Raw genomic sequence first — 20761 nt, 5'->3', positions numbered from 1 at the left:
TCAACACATCAACCATTGTGGAGCTCTGCCAGCTGGCCTGGCTCTGGCTCTGGCATGCAACCCTTAGGAATGCAATGCGCTTGCTAATTGAGCATCCAACAATTAAGGGGATGGGGGGCCAAGGAGCTTTACCAACGTATGTGTCACTTAATACGGTTAGGTGTGATGTTAGACAAAAAGGATCGAGGCCAAGAGCCACAGCAAATAAACAGATCCGCCGTGTGTTGACGGATAGAGTCAAGGCTCCTGGTCGGCTGCGTGCTTCGGCTGATAGCAGGTAAAACAGAGGGGAAACACGAGATGCTTTGCAGTGGGATGGACAGACAGAGAAATTAACACAATGAAGGCTCAGGGGCCATGGGCTCAGGGTTGTGTTTGTCATACCAGTCCCCCTCCACCCCAAAGCGGAGCAGACGACGGTAATAATAGCCGCCACAGACAAAAAGCAGCTGGCCGTGTTGCCTGCCAAGTCATCATAGGACTGACATCCAGAGAGCAGAGCTGTTCCACACTTATGGATTTGTTGGGGAGCTACAATGTGTTATGCGGTAGCTGATATTCTATTGCTCTGAATTGTACTCTTGCCAGGATGCCCCGAGTCCATTTTATCCCACATAATATCGTATCATGGCATTTGTATGACACTTGGAGACGTACCATCGTAAGGACTTTAAATCTGTAATTATATACTGTGCTGTAAATAGTCAGCAAATTGAACAGTAGGCATTTCATTGCCCTCTAGAAAAATATACGGTAAAACAAATCAGTTGCTCTCATTGCAGATTAGAATTCCATAATGGCAACTTGGAATACTGTTTGCGGCCCACCCGTGCTCTCTTCAGAACCCTGTCCATGGGACTTGTGTTTAGTCTTCAGGCGCTGTCACTCACACAGAGAGAGGGAGCCAGGACAGCAGAGGACGCCCCCCCCCCCCCCGTCCTCTCCTCGCTCACTTCTTCCACCCCTGCGGCCTGTTCACATGACTAACCAGGATGATCTCATCCCACAGACCACCACTGGGCACAGCTGTTACAGGAGGTCTGTCAGACCATCAGAGGGTCTGAAAGAACCAGTACAACATACTAATGTAGGGTGTCTAAAAGGGTCTTAACAGGGTCTCTGGCAAAACCCATCACTGCCTGGCACAAGTGTTCATAAGAAGTGATTGAAATCAGATCTAACATATGTGGTTGATGAGTGCATTTCTAAGACAATTTGTAGAAGTAGTAGAAAACTTACTATACTTACGAATTGAAGTTATTTTCCATTTTATTTCAATACTAATAAATCTTTGAAAAAAATATATATATAGTGATGCGTCTTCATGGGAAATAAATTGTGCGCATTTACCTCAACAGTCATGGGGATGTTCTGCTTGCGCACGTTGTTGTTGTGCTGGTCCGTGTTGAGCATGATGACAGCGTAGGCCAGGGCGAAGCCCGCGTCGTTGGTCTTGAAGGGAGAACCGTTCACTTTCTACACACACACACACAAATAACCCTCTTTCCATCCATATATACATCAACAGCTGAGTTGCAGGCACTATTTCAGGTATAGTTCCAGATACACACTATAATATAACTACCTTTGGCATAACGTTCAAATATCTATACTGAACAAAAATATAAATGCAACATGTAAAGTGTTGGTCCCATGTTCCATGAGCTAAAATAAAAGATCCCAACGGGCCTCACAACCACAGACCACGTGTAACCATGCCAGCTCAAGACCTCTACATCCGGCTTCTTCACCTGCGGGATCGTCTGAGTCCAGGCACCTGGACAGCTGATGAAACTGAGGAGTATTTCTGTCTGCAATAAAACCCTTTTGAGGGGAGAAACTTATTCTGATTGGCTGGACCTGGCTCCCCAGTGAGTCGGCCTATGCCCTCCAAGGCCCACCCATAGTTGCACCGCTACCTAGTCAAGTGAAATCCATAGATTAGGGCCTAATGAAATTATTATAATTGACCTTACATAAACTGTAACTCAGTAAAATTGTTGCATTTCGATTTTTGTTCAGTATATATTTGTGCTGCTGAAAGTGCAGTCACGACGTATGACTGCTCAATAGCGGAAAAAGACAAGTGTGCATTAAGAATATCTGTAAAGTCATTCAAGGCGATTGTGTATGGAGAGAGACTATGAAAAGACATTACTAGGAATACTTTCCAGGTCACGAGGATGACCCTCTCCGGTTATTTAAGGAGCAGCCAGTGGCCCCCATTGGTTTGTCCCCCTGCCTTTGATCAACAGGCCGGCTCTGTTATGCCAACCTTGCCGTTGGCACTGCTGCATTTGACTATTCCCCTAATTACTTGAGTGATTAATGTCCCTGATTCAGATCTGGGTTCGCGTTCCACTGGACGTAATTACCTGATGATAGGGACAGTTGGTGACAAGGATAGGGACAGTTGGTGGCAAGGATTGCCTTGCCATGCGGTAATGGAAGAAGTGTGTGAGTCCCTCCGGGTGCCCTGAGCGCGAGAGAGCGAGAGAGAGGAAGAACGCCTTTCAAGGGGGGGGTAAAGGCAGCTGACTTACATGCCAGGTGTCTGTGAAGGTTTCCAAAAGTCGATGGATGACCGGAGCCTCTCCTGGCAGTCTGAAGGCCTCCAGATACAGACGCAGCGCCTCGTCAATACGCAGTCCTTGGAAAGTGAACGTGCTGCACGTGGGAATGGGAGAATGAGTATAAAGCACTAATATGCAGTGTACCAGTCAAAAGTTTGGACACCTACTCATTCAAGATTATTATTATTTTGTTTAATAGTGAAGACATCAAAACTATGAACTAACACATATGGAATCACGTAGTAACAAAAGAAAGTGTGAAACAAATCTAAATATATTTTCGATTCTTCAAAGTAGCCACCCTTTGCCTTGATGACAGCTTTGCACACTCTTGGCATTCTCTCAACCAACTTCATGAGGTATTGTAGTCGCCTGGGACGCATTTCAATTAACAGGTGTGCCTTGTTAAAAGTTAATTTGTGGTATTTCTTTCTTTCTTAATGCCAATCAGTTGTGTTGTGACATGGTAGGTGGTATACAGAAGTTAGCCCTATTTGGTAAAAGACCAAGTCCATATTATGGCAAGAACAGCTCAAATAAGCAAAGACAAATGACAGTCCATCGTTACTTTAAGACATGAAGGTCAGTCAATTCCGAAAACGTCAAGAACTTTGAAAGTTTCTTCATGTGCAGTCGCAAAAACCATCAATCGATATGATGAAACTGGCTTTCATAAGGACCGCCACAGGAAAGGAAGACCCAGAGTTACCTCTGCTGCAGAGGATCAGTTCAGAGTTAACTGCACCTCAGATTGCAGCCCAAATAAATGCTTCAGAGTTCAAGTAACAGACACATCTCAACATCAACTGTTCAGAGACTGCGTGAAATCAGGGCTTCGTGGTCAAATTGCTATAAAGAAACCACTACTAAAAGGACACCAATAAGAAGAAGAGATTTTGCTTGGGCCAAGAAACACGAGCAATGGACATTAGACCAGTGGAAATCTGTCCTTTGGTCTGATGACTCCAACAGCCGTGTCTTTGTGAGATGCAGAGTAGGTGAACAAATAATCTCCGCATGTGTGGTTCCCACCGTGAAGCATGGAGGTGGTAGTGTGATGGTGCTTTGCTGGTGACACCGTCTGATTTATTTAGAATTCAAGGCACACTTAACCAGCATGGTTAATATACGATATACGATACGCCATCCAATCTGGTTTGCGCTTAGTGGGACTATCATTTATTTTTCAACAGGACAATGACCCAAAACACACTTCCAGGGGCTGTGTAAGGGCTATTTGACCATGAAGAAGAGTGATGGAGTGCTGCATCAGGTGACCTGACCTCCACAATCACCAGACCTCGACCCAATTGAGATGGTTTGGGATGAGTTGGACCACAGAGTGAAGGAAAAGCAGCCAACAAGTGCTGAGCATATGTGGGAACTCCTTCAAGACTGTTGGAAAAGCATTCCTCATGAAGCTGGTTGAGAGAATGCTAAGAGTGTTGAAAGCTGTCATCAAGGCAAAGGGAGGCTACTTTGAAGAATCTCAAATCTAAAATATATTTTGATTTGTTTAACACTTTTTTAGGTTACTACATGATTCCATGTGTGTTATTTCATAGTTTTGAAATGCAGAATGAGTAGGCGTGTCCAAACTTCTGACTGGTACTGTATATTTTGAAGTATATTCTTCAATTTCCTGTCAGGTCTTTTTTTTTTTACACAACTACACATACACTGAGTATACCAAACATAAAGAACACCTTCCTGATATTGAGTTGCACCTTCCCATTTGGACCTCAGAACAGCCTCAATTCGTTGGGGCATGGACTCTACAAGGTGTCGAAAGCGTTCCACGGGGATGCTGACCCCAATGGCTGGATGTCCTTTGGGTGGTGGACCATTCTTGATACACCCGGGAAACTGTTGAGCGTGAAAATCCCAGCATCGTTGCAGTTTTTAACACACTCTAACCGGTGTGCCTGGCACCTACTACCATACCCCATTCAAAGGCACTTAAATATTGTTTCTTGCCCATTCACCCTCTGAACAGCACACATACACAATCCATGTGTCAATTGTCTCAAGACTTAAAAATCCTTCTTTAACCCGTCTCCTCCACTTCATCTACATTGATTGAAGTGGATGTAACAAGTGACATCAATAAGGGATCATAGCTTTCACCTGGTCAGTCTATGTCATGGTGTTCTCAATGTTTTGTATACTCAGTGTATACTGAGTTGTGTACTGTATTTGATCATTGTTATGGATTGAAGACAAATCAACTCCTAGGTTTCAAGTAAATAAACTTCACTGCTTCACTATTCATTGCTTCACGAGTAACTGACAAAACCAAGCTTCAGTACAATTAAATGAAGGAGAAGATCCAGAAAAGGTCTTCTTTTAAAACCAACTGGTCGTACAGCACGCTGCCGCGAAATGATAAAGACTCGTACTTGACGAAGCTGTCCAGTAGCTCCATGTGCTTGCGGTCACTGATGAACTCTCCGATCTGCTTCTTGTCGAGGCGGGGGTTCTCCCGGAGCCACTGGGCCACCTCGTTGTTGTCCATGGGGCTGCTGAGGAGACCCTTCTCCTGCAGGAACTGGATGCCTTTCTTAGGCTTCTGGTTGAACTGCTCTGTGCCGCTGTTCAGCAGCTGTAATCATACAAATAAATACTATCACTTCAGTTTAGAGAGACAAACGCCATTGGCATCAATGCATGATTCATGTAAAAGTCAGCGTTTACAGTATGTGTTCAACTGCCATGAAAGTAAGATATTTAAAACAGATATACAACAAAATGATCAAACCTACCTTCTTTTTATTTCTGATGTCCAACAGCTCTTGAGAATCAGGTAAACAAGACGAGAAGCGTCGAGGCTTTGCCGGTTCTTTCTTCTCAGCTATCAAAAATAAAATAAAGATAATTTTCACTTTTAATTCATGGCTATAGAGCGGAATGCTAACCCAGTTCTCGAGGAGACCTGACCACTGGTTAGTAAAAATCAAACCTACCAGATGGTTCTGTTTCCTCCTGGTCTTGTCTGCCCAGTCTCATCTTCTCTGCCATTAGGTGCCCGCTGGTAGGTGGAAGGGGCACGCTGTCAGCCTCTGGAACATTCTGACAGTTGGCACGGTTCACCTGCCTGCCTGCTTCTACAACCACATGACAAACATATTCATGACTACCCCTCTATACACATCTGATACAACTGCAGTCAGTGTTGAACAAAGCCCATTATAGTATGAGACTATCATAGTAGAAAGTACATCAAATGTTTGATAGAAATCTGCATACCTGTGGTTGTGTCTACATGGTCATTGGTTGAGCCCTCCCCTTCCACCAACACAGTTTCTGCTGATTGGTCCTGCTGAGCTGTGCTGTTGAGCACCTTAGCCTGGCAGTGGGCCTCGGTGCTGTCAATAACAGTCAGTAGGGCCTCTAGTGAGAGGAGGTGAGTTGTGTAGAGCTGTCCGGACACAGGAAAGGCATTCTGCAAGACAAAATGATACAAACACACCATAAGTCAACAAAAGAGAACGATGTTCCCCTGAAAATGTAAAGCGTGGAGCGTGACGACATGCATCAAATTGAAATGAATAAAAGTATTAAGCCCTGACTGAACGGGACAGTAGACACTCTTCTAATGCAGATTTCAGAAAGTCAAAGAGCAGGCGCCCCAGTTCCCACCTTGGAGAGCAGCTTGGTGAGGTCTTCAAACAGGTTTGAGCAGTAGAAGTCACAGTCATGGTTGATGTAGAGCTCGGTGACGAAGCTGGGGATCCTCCAGAGCTGCACCAGGGCCTCCAGAGCCATCTCCTTCATCTCATAAGGCATCTTCATGTTCTCTGACGTGATGATGTCCATCAGCTTCTTCAGATACATCTGCACACACCCCAGGTCATTCGGTTTAGTTGGTTGTTTTCACAACGACTCGTGCGGTTGTGTCAAACAATTGTGTGACAATATCGCAAACAAAAGAAAACACTCCAAATACCTCAAGCTGAAACTTCAAATGTCCTCGCATGCTCTCAAAGAGCAAGAAGCAGGCTCGAATGGAGGCGGTACACAGGTTCATACGGTCCACATTTAGCAACTGAAAAAGGAAACATGTTATGTCATATTGTGTAGAAGACACAATAGAAGGGTCAAGTTCCCCCTCCTGAATAAGCCTGTGGTGTAACAGTACCTGGAAGAGGTGTCTGCAGAGCTCGTCTTTGACCAGACCCAGCAGTGACTGGTAGGGGGCAATGTGGGCTGCTTCCAGAGCCACGGTCAGCAGCTGCAGGCCCATGTGCATCATGGCATCCGTGTTGTGGCGGTCATGGGGGTTGGTCAGTGAGATGAGGAAGCGGAAGAGCTCCCGCAGACAGGGCAGACCGTAGGGGATGAGAGCCGCACCTGGGAGGTTAAGAAGAAACACAAAACAGAAATTATTGACAAAGCAGGATGTATGAGTCAGCTGACGTCGATAAACTTATGATCCTGCTTTGTAGTATAACCCTCTGGTGGCGTGAAACACGAGTAGAGTTGCAAAATGTTGGTAATTTTCCCCAAATCCCATGGTTTTCCAGAATCCTAGATTTCCTGCTTATTCCCTCGTAATTTGAGGAATCTTCCAACCAGGATATCTGGAAAACTAGGGAATATTGGGACAGTTACCTGAATTATGCAACCCTAGACATGAGATATAAATTAAGACATGGGTAAGAATGAAGGACACTCAGAGACAAGTTGTAGGACAGAGTGCATTCGGAAAGTATTCAGACACCTCAACTTTTTCCACATAAATAAACATCTACACACAATACCCAATAATGACAAAGCGAAAACAGGTTTTTAGACCCGTTGCTATGAGACTCGAAATTGAGCTCAGGTGCATCCTGTTTCCATTGATCATCCTTGAGATGTTGTTTCGACAACTTGGAGTCCAACAGTGGTAAATTCAATTGATTGGACATGATTTGGAAAGGCACACACCTGTCTATATAAGGTCCCACAGTTGACAGTGCATGTCAGAAAAAAAACAAGCCATGAGATCGAAGGAATTGTCCGTAGAGCTCAGAGACAGGATTGTGTCGAGGCACTGATCTGGGAAGGGTACCAAAACATTTCTGGAGCATTGAATGTCCCCAATAACACAGTGGCCTCTATCATTCTAAAAATGGAAGAGGTTTAGAACCACCAAGAGTTCCTTAAGCTGGCCGCCCAGCCAAACTAAGCAATCGGAGGAGAAAGGAATTGGTCAGGGAGGTGACCAAGAACCCAATGGCAGAGCTCCAGAGTTCCTCTGTGGAGATGGGAGAACCTTCCAGAAGGACAATCATCTCTGCAGCATTCTACCAATCAGGCCTATATGGTAGAGTGGCCAGACGGAAGCCACTCCTCGGTAAAAAGGCATATGACAGCCCGCTTGGAGTTTTTTTTTTTTTTACAAAGGCACCGAAAGAACTATCAGACCATTAGAAACAAGATTCTCCGGTCTGATGAAACCAAGATTTAACTCTTTGTCCTGAATGCCAAGCGTCACGTCTGGAAGAAACCTGGCATCATCCCTACGGTGAAGCATGGTGGTGGCAGCAACATGCTGTGGGGATGTTTTTCAGCGGCAGGGACTGGGAGACTAGTCAGGATCGAGAAAGACGAACAGATCCAAGTACAGAGAGATCCTTGATGAAAAGCTGCTCCAGAGCACTAAGGACTTCTGACTGGGGTGAATATTTACCTTCTAACAGGACAGTGACCAGAGCACACAGCCAAGACAACACAGGAGGAGCTTCGGGACAAGTTTCTGAATGTCCCAGAGTGGCCCAGCCAGAGCCCGGACTTGAACTCGATCGAACATCTCTGGAGAGACCTGAAAATAGCTGTGTAGCGACGGGCCCCATCCAACCTGACAGAGCTTGAGTGGATCTGCAGAGAAGAATGGGAGAAACTCTCCAAATACAGGTGTGCTGAGCTTGTAGCATCATACTCAAGAAGACTCAAGGATTTAATCACTGGCAAAAGTGCTTCAACAAAGTACTGAGTAAAGGGTTTGAATACTTATCTATATGGGATATATTTTTTCATCAATTTGCAAAAATGTATAAAAATGTGTTTTTGCTTTGTCATTATGGTGTATTATATGAGATTGATTAGGGGGGGAAAAAACTATTTAATCCATTTAAGAACAAGGCTGTAACGTAACAAAATATGGAAAAGGTCAAGGGGTCTGAATACTTTCCGAATGCACTGTAGGTTGAGACATGTTGAGACATATGAACAGACATGAGACAAGGTGAGACAGAGGGCGAGATGTAAAATGGAACAGGTTGAGGCACGGTGAAACCCAAACTGAACGCTGGTTGGTAGTGGAGGTAAGAGGGCTCACCATCCTCACCATCTCTCTGAGTTTGCTGTGGTGTGAAGCGGACTCCTCGGGGGTTGACGTAATCCATGTCGTGTATTGAGGCCGAGTCTGACTGCTCCGTCACAGAGTCTCTGTCCTCCAAGACCTCAGGGATGGACTCCACCGAAGCTGACTGGGCACGATCCACCTGCCTCCCCTCAGACTGGCAGGGGAAACAGAAACAGAGTATGAACATTGATGAGCTCCAACAGACTTAATTCAAATATGCACAAAATGACACAACATAGCTGCTTCCAATGCCCCGCCCCCACCCTCACCCCACCTGAGCATCCAGGTGTCCAGGCTCTGTGGAAGGGCTAGTTGCTGTGCCTGGGGTGGTAGCGACAGAGCTGCTCTGGTCCAGGTCTGTCAGGTCCTCTCTGGAGGTGGCCTTGGAGCAGGTGTCCAGGCCGCTGTCTGTGGGGCTAGACATGGAAGAGGCCATGCTGTCTGGGACAGACAAACTAACCTGCTCGATGAAAAGGTCACCACCTGGTAGACACAAACCGACCATGGTTAGATACATCAGATGTTTTGTGGTTGGAGACCGCCTCTATAGATGTATTCACAATATACATTTTTCCACTTTAGAGTGCCTGACAGTATAAATGTTGATATATCTATGATGTTTAAATTTGATTGACATAAAATGAAGCCCCCTTGGACCAAATATGATTTGATTTACAGAAGAGGCATTTGCTCATTACTAAAGGAAGCATTTGTTGTTGATGTTGTGGCGTGGCATGCACTGATATCGTCGGTCAATGGTCTGTTTTCCGGTTATTGCAACGTGGTAGCAGTAATAGATGAAAAGTTCATTTAAAAGATCATAGAAGTGCTGGAGTGGGGTTTAGCAGTCCCGACCTCTGACCACTTATGCCCCGACGGCAACGGGGGTTCAAGCCTCTGCTCGGCAGACGATCCTTCCTTAATGTACTACCTCCCATGTCTATCCCCAGGACCTGGTTTCTAACTCAGTCTAAAAAAACAATAAAATCTCACCAGTGAGGTTGTTGTGGCTAAGGGTGGCGGGAGGGGCCTGCTCCAATCCGCCCGAGGCGCTTCGTACCATGTGATGGGGGGGCCGGGGCGAGCGTTTCTGCTTCTTCCACTTTGATGACTCGCTCATCCCACCAGCGCGCATCTTCAACTGGAACCAGTAGAACACACTCAGTAAACAGTCACACACAACCGCTGACTATGCGCTTGGCTAGAGGGTGTTGTAATATCACATTGTACAGATGAGGGTATTGCATCAGGTTGGACTTTTAAAAGCAATAGGATCCTTCTGGACCATTTACACACTTGGACAGTGACCGTCTTAAAACAGAAAGTAAACAGACCGACATCTGAAAACACAAGACAGTGACCGTACACAAAAACGCAGCCACATGCTTCATTCTGTTTAGCAAATGCTGAGACTGCAAAGAAGTATCCCCAATGGCAAGATACAATATACCTATGAGGGTGAATTATAAGACTATACAACAAAAAGTGACAATCACAAGAAACAAATTCAAGCAACCATCACAAAAATGCACGCAGTAAGATCTGTTTCATTCTACAAACTAACCCCATGGCATGGTTTGTGTACTCTACACATCTAACAAAATCAATACATTTATCATTAGATGCATCTACAATATGGCATACAAATATTTTAACAATTTTGGCCCCCATCGCATTGTGTATGAATCGTCCAAAGGGGGTGGCAAATGGGTTCTGAACAAGAAGGGAGGAGGGGCAGGGTGGATAGGAAGGAGGGATGGTCATTCTCCAACTGAGGCACCAGAGTCTCCTTACCTGCACTCGTTTGTTTTTCCACAAGATATTGTAAGCCTCAGGAGAGAAGGGGGCAGGTGCCCGTGATTAGTGATGGACGACATTTTAGCAGTAGCACACAGACAAGACACTCAGTCAGTGATGCATGGGGGGGGGGGTGAACAGAGCACCATGCAAACTCCCCAGGGATGGGTTCGTTTGGGGAAGGGGTGGTGGATTAGGAGACTCCATACGAAGATGTTGAAGAATGAGCAGACAAAACAGTGAAGGGCAGGCAATCAGACAGAACGGCAGGTTTCATATTGGAACTGCTTCAAGCCCATTACTATTTTTACATGTACGATTTGTACATTTGGAGTCTAGGTTTGATGAGGTATGATTGTGAAACAAAGGTCACTTGGAGTTTTTTTTGTGGTGTGAGGCTAAACCAGAAATGTCACCGAAATGTCCGATCTAAGCGACACGATGCAAATATACAAAAATGGGTATGACTACAACTTATTTTGTCGTACAGCCTGAAACTATTAGCCAACATTTATTTTCCATTAAATTAAGTTTAATTAAGTTGTTAAGTGGGAAAAACTATTTGAATAATGGATGTAAAATTTGTGTTATGGAAATATGAAATTCCTTGAAACCAAAGTACTAAGAAAATGCTGAAATATCCCTCAAATGCATCTTCATGCATTCACTCCAGAAAGCCATGCTATCCTGGCCCATTTCAATGCACTAGCGAGAGCCAAAGGAAAGTTGTGGCTTTATCAAGTACCCTCTCTAAGCCCCTCTGATTGGTGTTTATAGGCTGTTCTGCACAAATAAGATCCTGTGTGTCCAGGATACAGGATGGGATCTGTGGGAGGGAACACAGGCAAATGAGCAGTTTGAAAGGAGGAACTCAAAGAAAATCAACAAAGGACAAAAACATTTTTGAAGGCAGCATCCGATGAGAGAGGTGATACTGGGAAAGAACGCCATCTTGATGGGTGGAAGCAGAGGGAGGGAAGGGCATTTGGGGTATCCAGTTTCAATCCTGTACCACAAGACAAGATATTATTATTGTGTAAAGACACTTTTCTGTTTAGCTGTGAGGGAGTAGACACCCAGTAAAAAAGGTTACATTTCTTCCCTGTTGGATACTTCATGCACTCTAGTTTCAGAACCAATAGAGGGTTTGTTGCGGTGGCCATCCCTGCAGAGTACAATGATTATTCACAGCACCATGGGGATGACAGGAACAAGGGGAGACAAAGGGAGGGGGTATTGCAAGCAAATTAGTCATAGCCAGAGAGTAGTGGCACATTCAACATCTAGGCCTAATTTGAGTTTACCTTCTTCATGTTAGCACCCACAAAACTTTTGGCCTCTTCTTTAAATTGGGGTAGTCTGGAATAAAAACAGAAAATAGATGTCAATTGTCTGACAAATACAGCTACATTAATGTAGCTGTGATCAAACACAGGGCCCCTGAGCCCCTGTGCCTTCTCAACCTCTACTGTCAATTCAAGGTAATTCATTCATCAGCCACCGTGAGGTGACAGGAAACCTGATATCCACCCCAACAAAGCAGTTTGTCCATTTGCAGACAATATTTAAAGATGAGTCACTTTCAATTCAACCTGCACACTGAATATGCAGGGTGAGAGCACAGATGGTTTTAAGCCCTAGAAAACTTTGTGACGCCAAGGGAAGTAGCTACATGCATAACACCGTTTAGACTAACATGGAGACTAGTCTGAATGTTCTTAAATACCACACTGAAAGAAATCTATTGTGTAACCTCAATATCCATGCAGGGACAAAGAACCTGTACATTTGTTGGTAATCTTAGCTGAAATAATATGTAATCTCTCAAAGGCTTGCAGACAGAAGAAGAGAAACAGCTGGTGTACAAGTTGACAATTGCTTTACAAAAGGTGTTTTTTTAACTAACCAAACTTCCATGAAAATAATCATAGACAGAGAGCGAGAGAGAGAACAATGCTTGTGAGGCACTAGGCTGACAGAAGACAGAAGCAATCTGTCTCGGAGGGCATTTATTCCCGGACCCAGATGAGCTTCTCAGTGGCTTGGTGAGATGAGCTGGGCAGCGTAATGTTCTCTAATGCATCACACATTGTCTGAGAGCCTTGTGCTCTGTGGACTCTTGGGCTTTGCGGCGAATGAGATGTCACTGGCTGTCTCACACACACACACAGAGAGAGAGAGAGAGACGGGCCCCTGACGTTAACTCCCGCGTTAATAGTCTTGTCTTGCAAGCTCGATTATTGGATGATCTGTGGGTCCAACAGATTAACATCCCTAATACTTTCAGCAGGCGATCTAAGCCTCCTCGTGAGCACTCGATGAGATCCGCTGCTCATTACGCCCAGCCTGGGGGGGGGGGGGGCTGCCCAAGGCGCTCACATCTTTATTATGGACGAGCTGTGGACAAGAGGGGGGGGCTGGCCAGCCAATAAAGACACCGACAAATGAGGACGTGGTGTTATAGGCATCCTCAAGGTACTTGGATGTTGGGAAAAGGGCAATAACAGGCCTACTTTTTTTTTTTATACCATGGACACAGACGCCTCATTTGACTGCAACGGCTGTCATTATTTTCTATTTGAATATCCGACGACCAATACACAGTGCTGTAAGAAATATGTTAACAAGCTGATACGGTGCATAACAACTCCCAGCACAGACACAAACGGACCAAGAACGTGCTGACGGTGACGTGGTGATATCAACTGGCTCTATTGTGAAAGACAACACCATGTTTTTTAACAAATCCTGCATCAAATAGCCTCGTCTGACATCCACGCGCCTCCATTACACCGTGACTATATTTTGTTTGTTCTCGCGGTGGTGGTGGGGGCGGGGGGGCTCTAATACATTTAGAGAATGAGACGACTCTATTCCCGATTATTTTCGGATCATTTCTGGCAGGATTAATGACCATGCTAATGCTGCATGTGTGTGTTTATGGGGGAGCCGCTCCTCTTCATCTATATGCAGATCATACATCTGGCGCTCTTCTGCAGGCTCATCATGTGAGACGATGTGAGTGGAAGTCTAATGTATGGGCCTCTGGGAGAGGAGGTGGGGAAGCGATGTGGAGCCACCCTATGCTAAATACTGGTAGAAAAAAGCATGTTATTGCATTAGTGAACCAGTGACCTCTGAATGCAGAGGCATATTAAGATGCAAAGTGTTGCTGAGGACTTTAACGTATTTAACGATAATACCTATTGAGGCTTCCGAGGCATTATACCCCACCACCAGTTGATGGTAAAACAACTTTAGCATTAAAATCTTTGAACGATGACCATTGTTGCTTTAACGTCAGTGGTGTAATGGAGGGTATACACAGGTATATGCCGTATTCTTCCGGTGGGCATTGCGTGTACTCACTTCTTAATCCCCACTGATGCGTATCAAAGTGGAGGTATACGTCTATCAATCTTTGGGCAGCGAGAGAGCACGCAGCTCTCAACTAGTTGTTGCATTGAGCAGCTCACAGAAGAACGACATTGGTAGCCGGTAGGTAGGAAAGACGTTTCAACTTATATCTACCAGTAAATGGTAACTAAGGCAACAATGGGTATGCAAACAAGGTACTGAAAAAAGTTTGGTGTGAAGTCTTGGTTGAATCTTTGCGATGTGCACATCAGTCATCATGGGCTGTTTGAATGAACACGTCTAAAGGATTTCCCCAAAAAACCTTCCCAATTAAATATTGACTGAAGTAAGCCTACCCTATCAAAATGCTAGTGATGATTTGTATCAATCAGGAGGGCATTTGTTTTGCAAACTCTGAAATGGGATATTGTACAGTACCTAAAAAAAGTGTCTCCAGATGTGGTTTAAGAATTGTGGTAGAACCGTATTTTTAAAATATATTTTTATTTAAAAAAAGTTAGATTATGAGAGTGACAACCTGATAAATCTATAGGAAAAGATTATGTATTTTTAAATCTCCTTTTTTAATTTTGTGGGCAAAATTAGAGTAGACCGACTACTCTAGGTACCACGACACCACAGTTTACCAATGTTGTTTACAAAAACATTGGTTCACAGGTCTTATGACGAGGGCAGGGACTTTCATATGGAGTTTAAGTTTACTAAATTATCTTCAAATTAAAGTATCCCATACTTGTATAATTAAACAGATTTGCAATTTAAACAGAGCACAGTGAAGTAAGCCCTAACCCTACACCTTTCCCTCCCAGTGGTTTCTAGGTAGGTGCTCTAATCCAATAACCTAATAGAAATGTGTCTCAAAAGACAAACTGGAAGTTAATTTCCTGAAGGTTTCCAGTCACAGTGTACGGTGGGGGGGGATTGAACTTGTCACACACACACACACACACACACACACACACACACACACACACACACACACACACACACACACACACACACACACACACACACACACACACACACACACACACACACACACACACACACACACACACACACACACACACACACACACACACACACACACACACAACCCCGTTTACCTGGAGAACAGCAGCTGCACCATGTCTACCAGTGTGTGTTCGGCTGATTTCCTCAGGAGCTCTGTGGAGAGGGCAAAACAAACAGGGCAGGTGCCATTAGAGCCCAGAGGACAAGAGGAGAGAGGCCAGGCTGGGACCTCCTGTCTGTGTGCGTTTGGCCAGGATTAGGAGGGTTTTCTGTTAATGCACATCTCAGGGACTGGGGGAGGGGTAAGGGGTGTTAGTAAACTAAGGGCAGAAGGCCTGGAGGGGGTGAGAGTTGGAGTTGAGCGGTAGAACTCATATTGTTAGACTGGTGTGATGGAGGACCCCGGAGGCCATGGAAGCTAAACGTTCCCATCTACGAGTTCCTGATATTTTTCCCCTGGAAAAGCGTCATAAAATACAGCTTAGCGTTCCTTTCTAACACAGCATGTGGACTAGAAGTGTGTATCAATCCCTGGGAGAACTACAGAGAGAGAACTCACCACTGAGGCGCACCTCGAAGCAGATGCGAAAACACGACTGCATGATCTCGCACACAGACTCGTTGGTCAGGTGGGCTCCGACGGGCGTGAGCAGCAAGGTCCTCAGGACCTGTCACGGCAGACGCAGTGTGTGTGTGTACGTGTGAGTGTGTGCGTAACATTCAGAGTGGTCATCTCAGTTCTTTTACGAGGTATCATAAAGTAAATGTTCCAGCCTCAAAGGGAATCCATCCAGGGTATTCATGCACGTAAGACACTTGTATCAAAGTTAAAATGACAACCGATCCCCCATATAGTGAAGTGTCATACTATGACAGAGTACTACTGTAAACAGGGTGACAGTTGATATGCAGCCCTTAGGCTTGTTTGAAATAAACACATTTGATGAATAATTTTCTGGTGCACCGTTAGCTGAAAGGTTTTAGCTAGAAGATTACCTGTAGGATTTTCATGAGCACCACTTCATCACTGGCGGGGTCCGTCCCTACGAATCTGGCGTGTGTGACGGCGTCTGCCATGTTCTCAATGGCCTCCGCTGCCGCCTCATGGTTAGCATCTGTATAGGACAGACAACAACAAGTCCGCAGTCGTCATCATCTTTTTCCACAGACATTTTATAAAACAGCTTCTTTCATACACTGCTCATTCAAGCTGCCAAGTTCCACTCAACACTTCAGCTGAATTAAAGTGACAAATTCATCTGAATCCAATCCAGGTTGTATCACAACCGGCCATGATTGGGAGTCCCATATGGCGGCATGCAATTGGCCCAGCATTGTCCGGGTTTGGCCGGTGTAGGCAGTCATTGTAAATAAGAAGTTGTTCTTAACTGACTTGCCCAATTAAATAAAGGTTAAATAGAAATAAAATCAAGCTGTGAGAGGCACATTACACTTTTCAAATCTGGATAGCAGGTAGCCTACCAGTGGTTAGGGGCAGGTAGCCTACCAGTGGTTAGGGGCAGGTAGCCTACCAGTGGTTAGGGGCAGGTAGCCTACCAGTGGTTAGGGGCAGGTAGCCTACCAGTGGTTAGGGGCAGGTAGCCTACCAGTGGTTAGGGGCAGGTAGCCTACCAGTGGTTAGGGGCAGGTAGCCTACCAGTGGTTAGGGGCAGGTAGCCTACCAGTGGTTAGGGGCAGGTAGCCTACCAGTGGTTAGGGGCAGGTAGCCTACCAGTGGTTAGGGGCAGGTAGCCTACCAGTGGTTAGGGGCAGGTAGCCTACCAGTGGTTAGAGGCATGTAGCCTACCAGTGGTTAGAGGCATGTAGCCCAGTGGTTAGAGGCAGGTAGCCCAGTGGTTAGAGGCAGGTAGCCCAGTGGTTAGAGACAGGTAGCCTACTGGTTAGAGGCAGGTAGCCCAGTGGTTAGAGTGTTGGGCCAGTAACCGAAAGGTTGCTGGATCGATTCCCTGAGCTGACAAGGTAAAAAAATCTGTCGATCTGCCCGTGAACAAGGCAGTTAACCCACTGTTCCCCGGTAGGCCATCATTGTAATTAAGAATTTGTTCTTAACCGACTCGCCTAGTTAAATAAATGTTCAATAAAAAATCTAATTAAAAAAGCATTGTCCTTCAAAACAAGATAGAACGGAGAAGGGGAAAGTTGCAGTAGGTGGCCAGTTCAAAGAAGGCAGGTCGAGGACCGTATTATTGAGAAGAAAGCACATTGACATTACCCTCTTTTTTTACAGATGTCAGCACTGTGCAACAAGCCAACCTGTGAAACGTTTGATATTCACAAAATCAGAGGCAGAAATTGTTTTCCAGACCAACTAAACCACAAATCCACCAATATGATCAGAGAGGACACATTTTGGTCAATTGAAGCGATTGAATCATTAACATGGCTAAAAAGCCAAGTAAAATACCATTCTAAGGCAAGAGGGGAAACTAAACAAATCTAAGAGTGCATCATTACGTGAAGGAGTGCATCATTAAGTGAATGCATGTTTGATGCAGAGAGACAGCTGCTGTCAAACAGATAATGCAGCGAGAACGCAGCTTTTCTGACAAGTGATATGACTGGACTGTTGATCCAATAAGTCTTACACATCTGATGGTCACACACACACACACACACACACACACACACACACACACACACACACACACACACACACACACACACACACACACACACACACACACACACCAATCTAGCTGGTCCATCCAGAAGGTCCTTCAAAGCCTGAAGATCTAATCACCAGATGTGGCCTTTTGTGGGCAGTGCTGGCCAATTGGCTGTCTAGGCAACAGGAGCCAGTGTTTTGAAACCCAACCGGAGCCAGATAGCAGCCTGGAGCCAGCATGTTTTTCTTTCCCCATCGCTCTTAAAGGAGCATTTCATTAACTAGGTCTAATAAGTGCAGAGCATAGTAGGGGAAGGAGTGGAATAATAAGTGAAAGCTTTTCCAGGTAGAGCCATGACGCCACACAACATTCCATCTATTGATAGAAACAATAGGAGTGGTTAAGGCCGGGGGAGGGGTTTAGCCTGACCGTCGATAATCTCTGTCATTAGCAAAATGAAGAGGGAGAAGTGACTTTCCAGTTGAGATGCTTAACAAATGAGTGTGTGTAAAGTTCTGGAGCGTTTGTCGACGCTCTGAGTAAACTTGAGTGAATGACACGAGTCACCGGGTTAGCAGACAAACTGAGTCATGCCAACGTCCCTCAAGATGCGAGAGCAACAACAACCGTGGAAGTTGTGCTGAAAACGTCTCATCCCACCACAGAAACTGGAGCCACGGGCTATCCAGCAGAATGTCAGAAGTGATATAAAATACTAATCCCTCTTGGCAGTGTCTCCAGAGGATGGCCTATGAAGGGATGGACCATTGTTAAAATAACACCAGAGACTGGCTGTGTGTGTGTGTGTGTGTGTGTGTGTGTGTGTGTGTGTGTGTGTGTGTGTGTGTGTGTGTGTGTGTGTGTGTGTGTGTGTGTGTGTGTGTGTGTGTGTGTGTGTGTGTGTGTGTGTGTGTGTGTGTGTGTGTGTGTGTGTGTGTGTGTGCGCGGTTAGAGAGGAGCTGGAAAGGCTGACTAGCAATGCTGCCGAGTGAGAGAGGAGAGTGGATTTCAGAATGCCACACACACACACACACACACACACCAAAACTCCACATACTGTACAATGACCAATACATCTCCTCAAATCAAACAAAAGGACTGGTGCTATCACCTGGACTAAGTGAAGTCAGGTTTGCTCACTTGTTCCCCTTCTGAAAGCCACTACAACCCATTGTCAGACAGCCCAGGTAACATTTTAATAAAATACCTTTTGAAGTCCTATAAAATGCCTTTTTTTAATGTAAAACACTCATTAGAGAACCAGTGTGATATTTTACGCCTCTTCTAAGCGGGTAGTGGTGGCAAATGCTTAGTTGAGCCGTCCTATGGGCCCTATAAGGCTGTTGTGGCCATGGCTGCTCTAGGCAGGCTGAGTGGAACTGCCTCTGGGCTCTGAGGGATGTGGTTGAGGAGCGGAGTGGAGAGGAGAAGAGACGGGTGGGGATCGGGATGTCTGTCAGTGGAGGGGCTTAGGCCAGCACTCCCTCCATGCCAGCAGACCTCAGGCCATAGATTGGGCGGAATTAGCCCTCACTAAATGAAATGTCCCCCTCTTTTCTTCTCTGGACCCCCCAGGGAGACGGGAGGGGGGGGGACGGGGACAGGCAGGGCCCTTTGCTAACAGAGGAAGGGAGACATGGGACAAAGGGACAACGTGAGGTGGAACATGTTCAGCGTGACACACAGGGTTAAAGGAACAAGGCTACATGCTGTGGTGTAGTTCTCCTGAGAGGAGCCTTGGAGGGGATATTAAGTAATGTGTGCAAACTTGCACTGCGCCCTCCTCACCACATCGCAGGCACAGGAGACAGCGGAGCTCTGTAATCATTCAAAGACAAAGCAAAACCACGACGTCCATTTCAAGAAAGCAGACAGACTAAGAGGGACGTATTTAGCATGCCACCAGTGGTCGCATTATCCCTGTTATTAGCATATTTTGGCAATTGGACTTCTCAGTCGTGATACTTGAAGGCAACTCTTCTTTGTTCCCATATATACTGTATAGTGAGGAAAAACTCAGTGAAATCGATCCCTATTCAATGTAAGCTGATGTTGCAAAATTTAATTAGATTCTATTTAGTGATAGTTTTAACATACATCTAAATGGGAAAAAATATAACTGACATATTCCCATAAAATAAATGATCAAAAACTAGTGAGTGACAGGCCAGGAAATCTGATCATTTTTGCCACTGCAGCCAGCAGATGGCAGTGTTTATCAGGATCAGCCCTCTGCCTGTCTTGGTGTCAGTAATTCACGACTAACAGAAGTCAATTTAAACCTCAACTACCTCACTTGAACAACGGAGTGACAAATGGACAATTGAGTAAAAATGACTATTTGAACTATTTGAGACGTTTCCTTTGGCTGGTGTTTCGAAAGCGAGAGGCGTTTTCTCAAAGTATTGCTAGATGGAGTAAACCTACATGTGCAGTACTAGTTAGTATGTGCTACAGGTCATATCCTTAGTTAATATCGATAGCCAGCTCTCATAAATGTCTGGACTACAGAGGGATAACTAAGCTGACTTTTCACTGGCGACAACCAGAATAGACTGGTGGTGCAGTCTAATTAGTATAAAAGCCCTTTGACTCTGAAAGGTCATTCATCCAATCTCATATTCCTCTATGAACATGATACAGACCGTCTCTTGTTCACCTGGTTATTAAGGTAACAGGTTGCTCTCTGACTCTGAAGTCAATTCTAAATTACTAGCTACTGGCACTTTCTCAAAATGACTGCCGTAAGTACCAGAAAACAACCTGGGTAGTATTAGGAACTTTTTGGTCTAAAATGGTAATTAAGCCGTGTAATTTGGCACTACTTACTGGCTATTCAACGAGACCTCCGAACCAACGTGATTACCAGCCTTTGAATAAGTTATTCTAGTGAATAATGTTAATATCTAAATAGATGACATTTCTAAATCAATTTCAGTAGGTTACAACATTTTCAGGAAGGCGTAGAATTTATTTGACAATTTAAATCACAATACAGCATCGATAAAAATCTGCCGCAACTC

The 20761-nt window shown here is 45.1% G+C and overlaps 1 protein-coding gene across 8 annotated transcripts in view; it reads right to left on the bottom strand.

Annotated features, from left to right (window-relative positions):
* Positions 1-20761, bottom strand: part of LOC124041310 (Golgi-specific brefeldin A-resistance guanine nucleotide exchange factor 1-like) — an 83348-nt gene that overhangs the window by 16294 nt on the left and 46293 nt on the right. For 3 of the 8 annotated variants that reach the window (XM_046358757.1, XM_046358756.1, XM_046358759.1), the window contains exons 5-21: positions 16108-16226; positions 15671-15779; positions 15204-15264; positions 12024-12078; positions 11465-11545; positions 9916-10063; positions 9197-9405; positions 8896-9076; positions 6712-6923; positions 6520-6618; positions 6213-6407; positions 5820-6015; positions 5537-5677; positions 5336-5424; positions 4973-5175; positions 2544-2667; positions 1351-1476 (exon numbers count right to left, since the gene is read on the bottom strand). In XM_046358757.1, the coding sequence (XP_046214713.1) occupies positions 1351-1476; positions 2544-2667; positions 4973-5175; positions 5336-5424; positions 5537-5677; positions 5820-6015; positions 6213-6407; positions 6520-6618; positions 6712-6923; positions 8896-9076; positions 9197-9405; positions 9916-10063; positions 11465-11545; positions 12024-12078; positions 15204-15264; positions 15671-15779; positions 16108-16226 (2348 nt within the window). Of the gene's footprint in view, positions 1-1350; positions 1477-2543; positions 2668-4972; positions 5176-5335; positions 5425-5536; positions 5678-5819; positions 6016-6212; positions 6408-6519; positions 6619-6711; positions 6924-8895; positions 9077-9196; positions 9406-9915; positions 10064-10716; positions 10753-11464; positions 11546-12023; positions 12079-15203; positions 15265-15670; positions 15780-16107; positions 16227-20761 lie in introns of all 8 variants that reach the window. The other 5 variants (XM_046358762.1, XM_046358763.1, XM_046358758.1 and 2 more) reach the window with 4 other exon arrangements.

The sequence above is a fragment of the Oncorhynchus gorbuscha genome, linkage group LG08, assembly GCF_021184085.1.
Source record: "Oncorhynchus gorbuscha isolate QuinsamMale2020 ecotype Even-year linkage group LG08, OgorEven_v1.0, whole genome shotgun sequence".
Taxonomy (NCBI): domain Eukaryota; kingdom Metazoa; phylum Chordata; class Actinopteri; order Salmoniformes; family Salmonidae; genus Oncorhynchus; species Oncorhynchus gorbuscha.
This window is presented reverse-complemented; position numbering and strand designations above follow the sequence as displayed.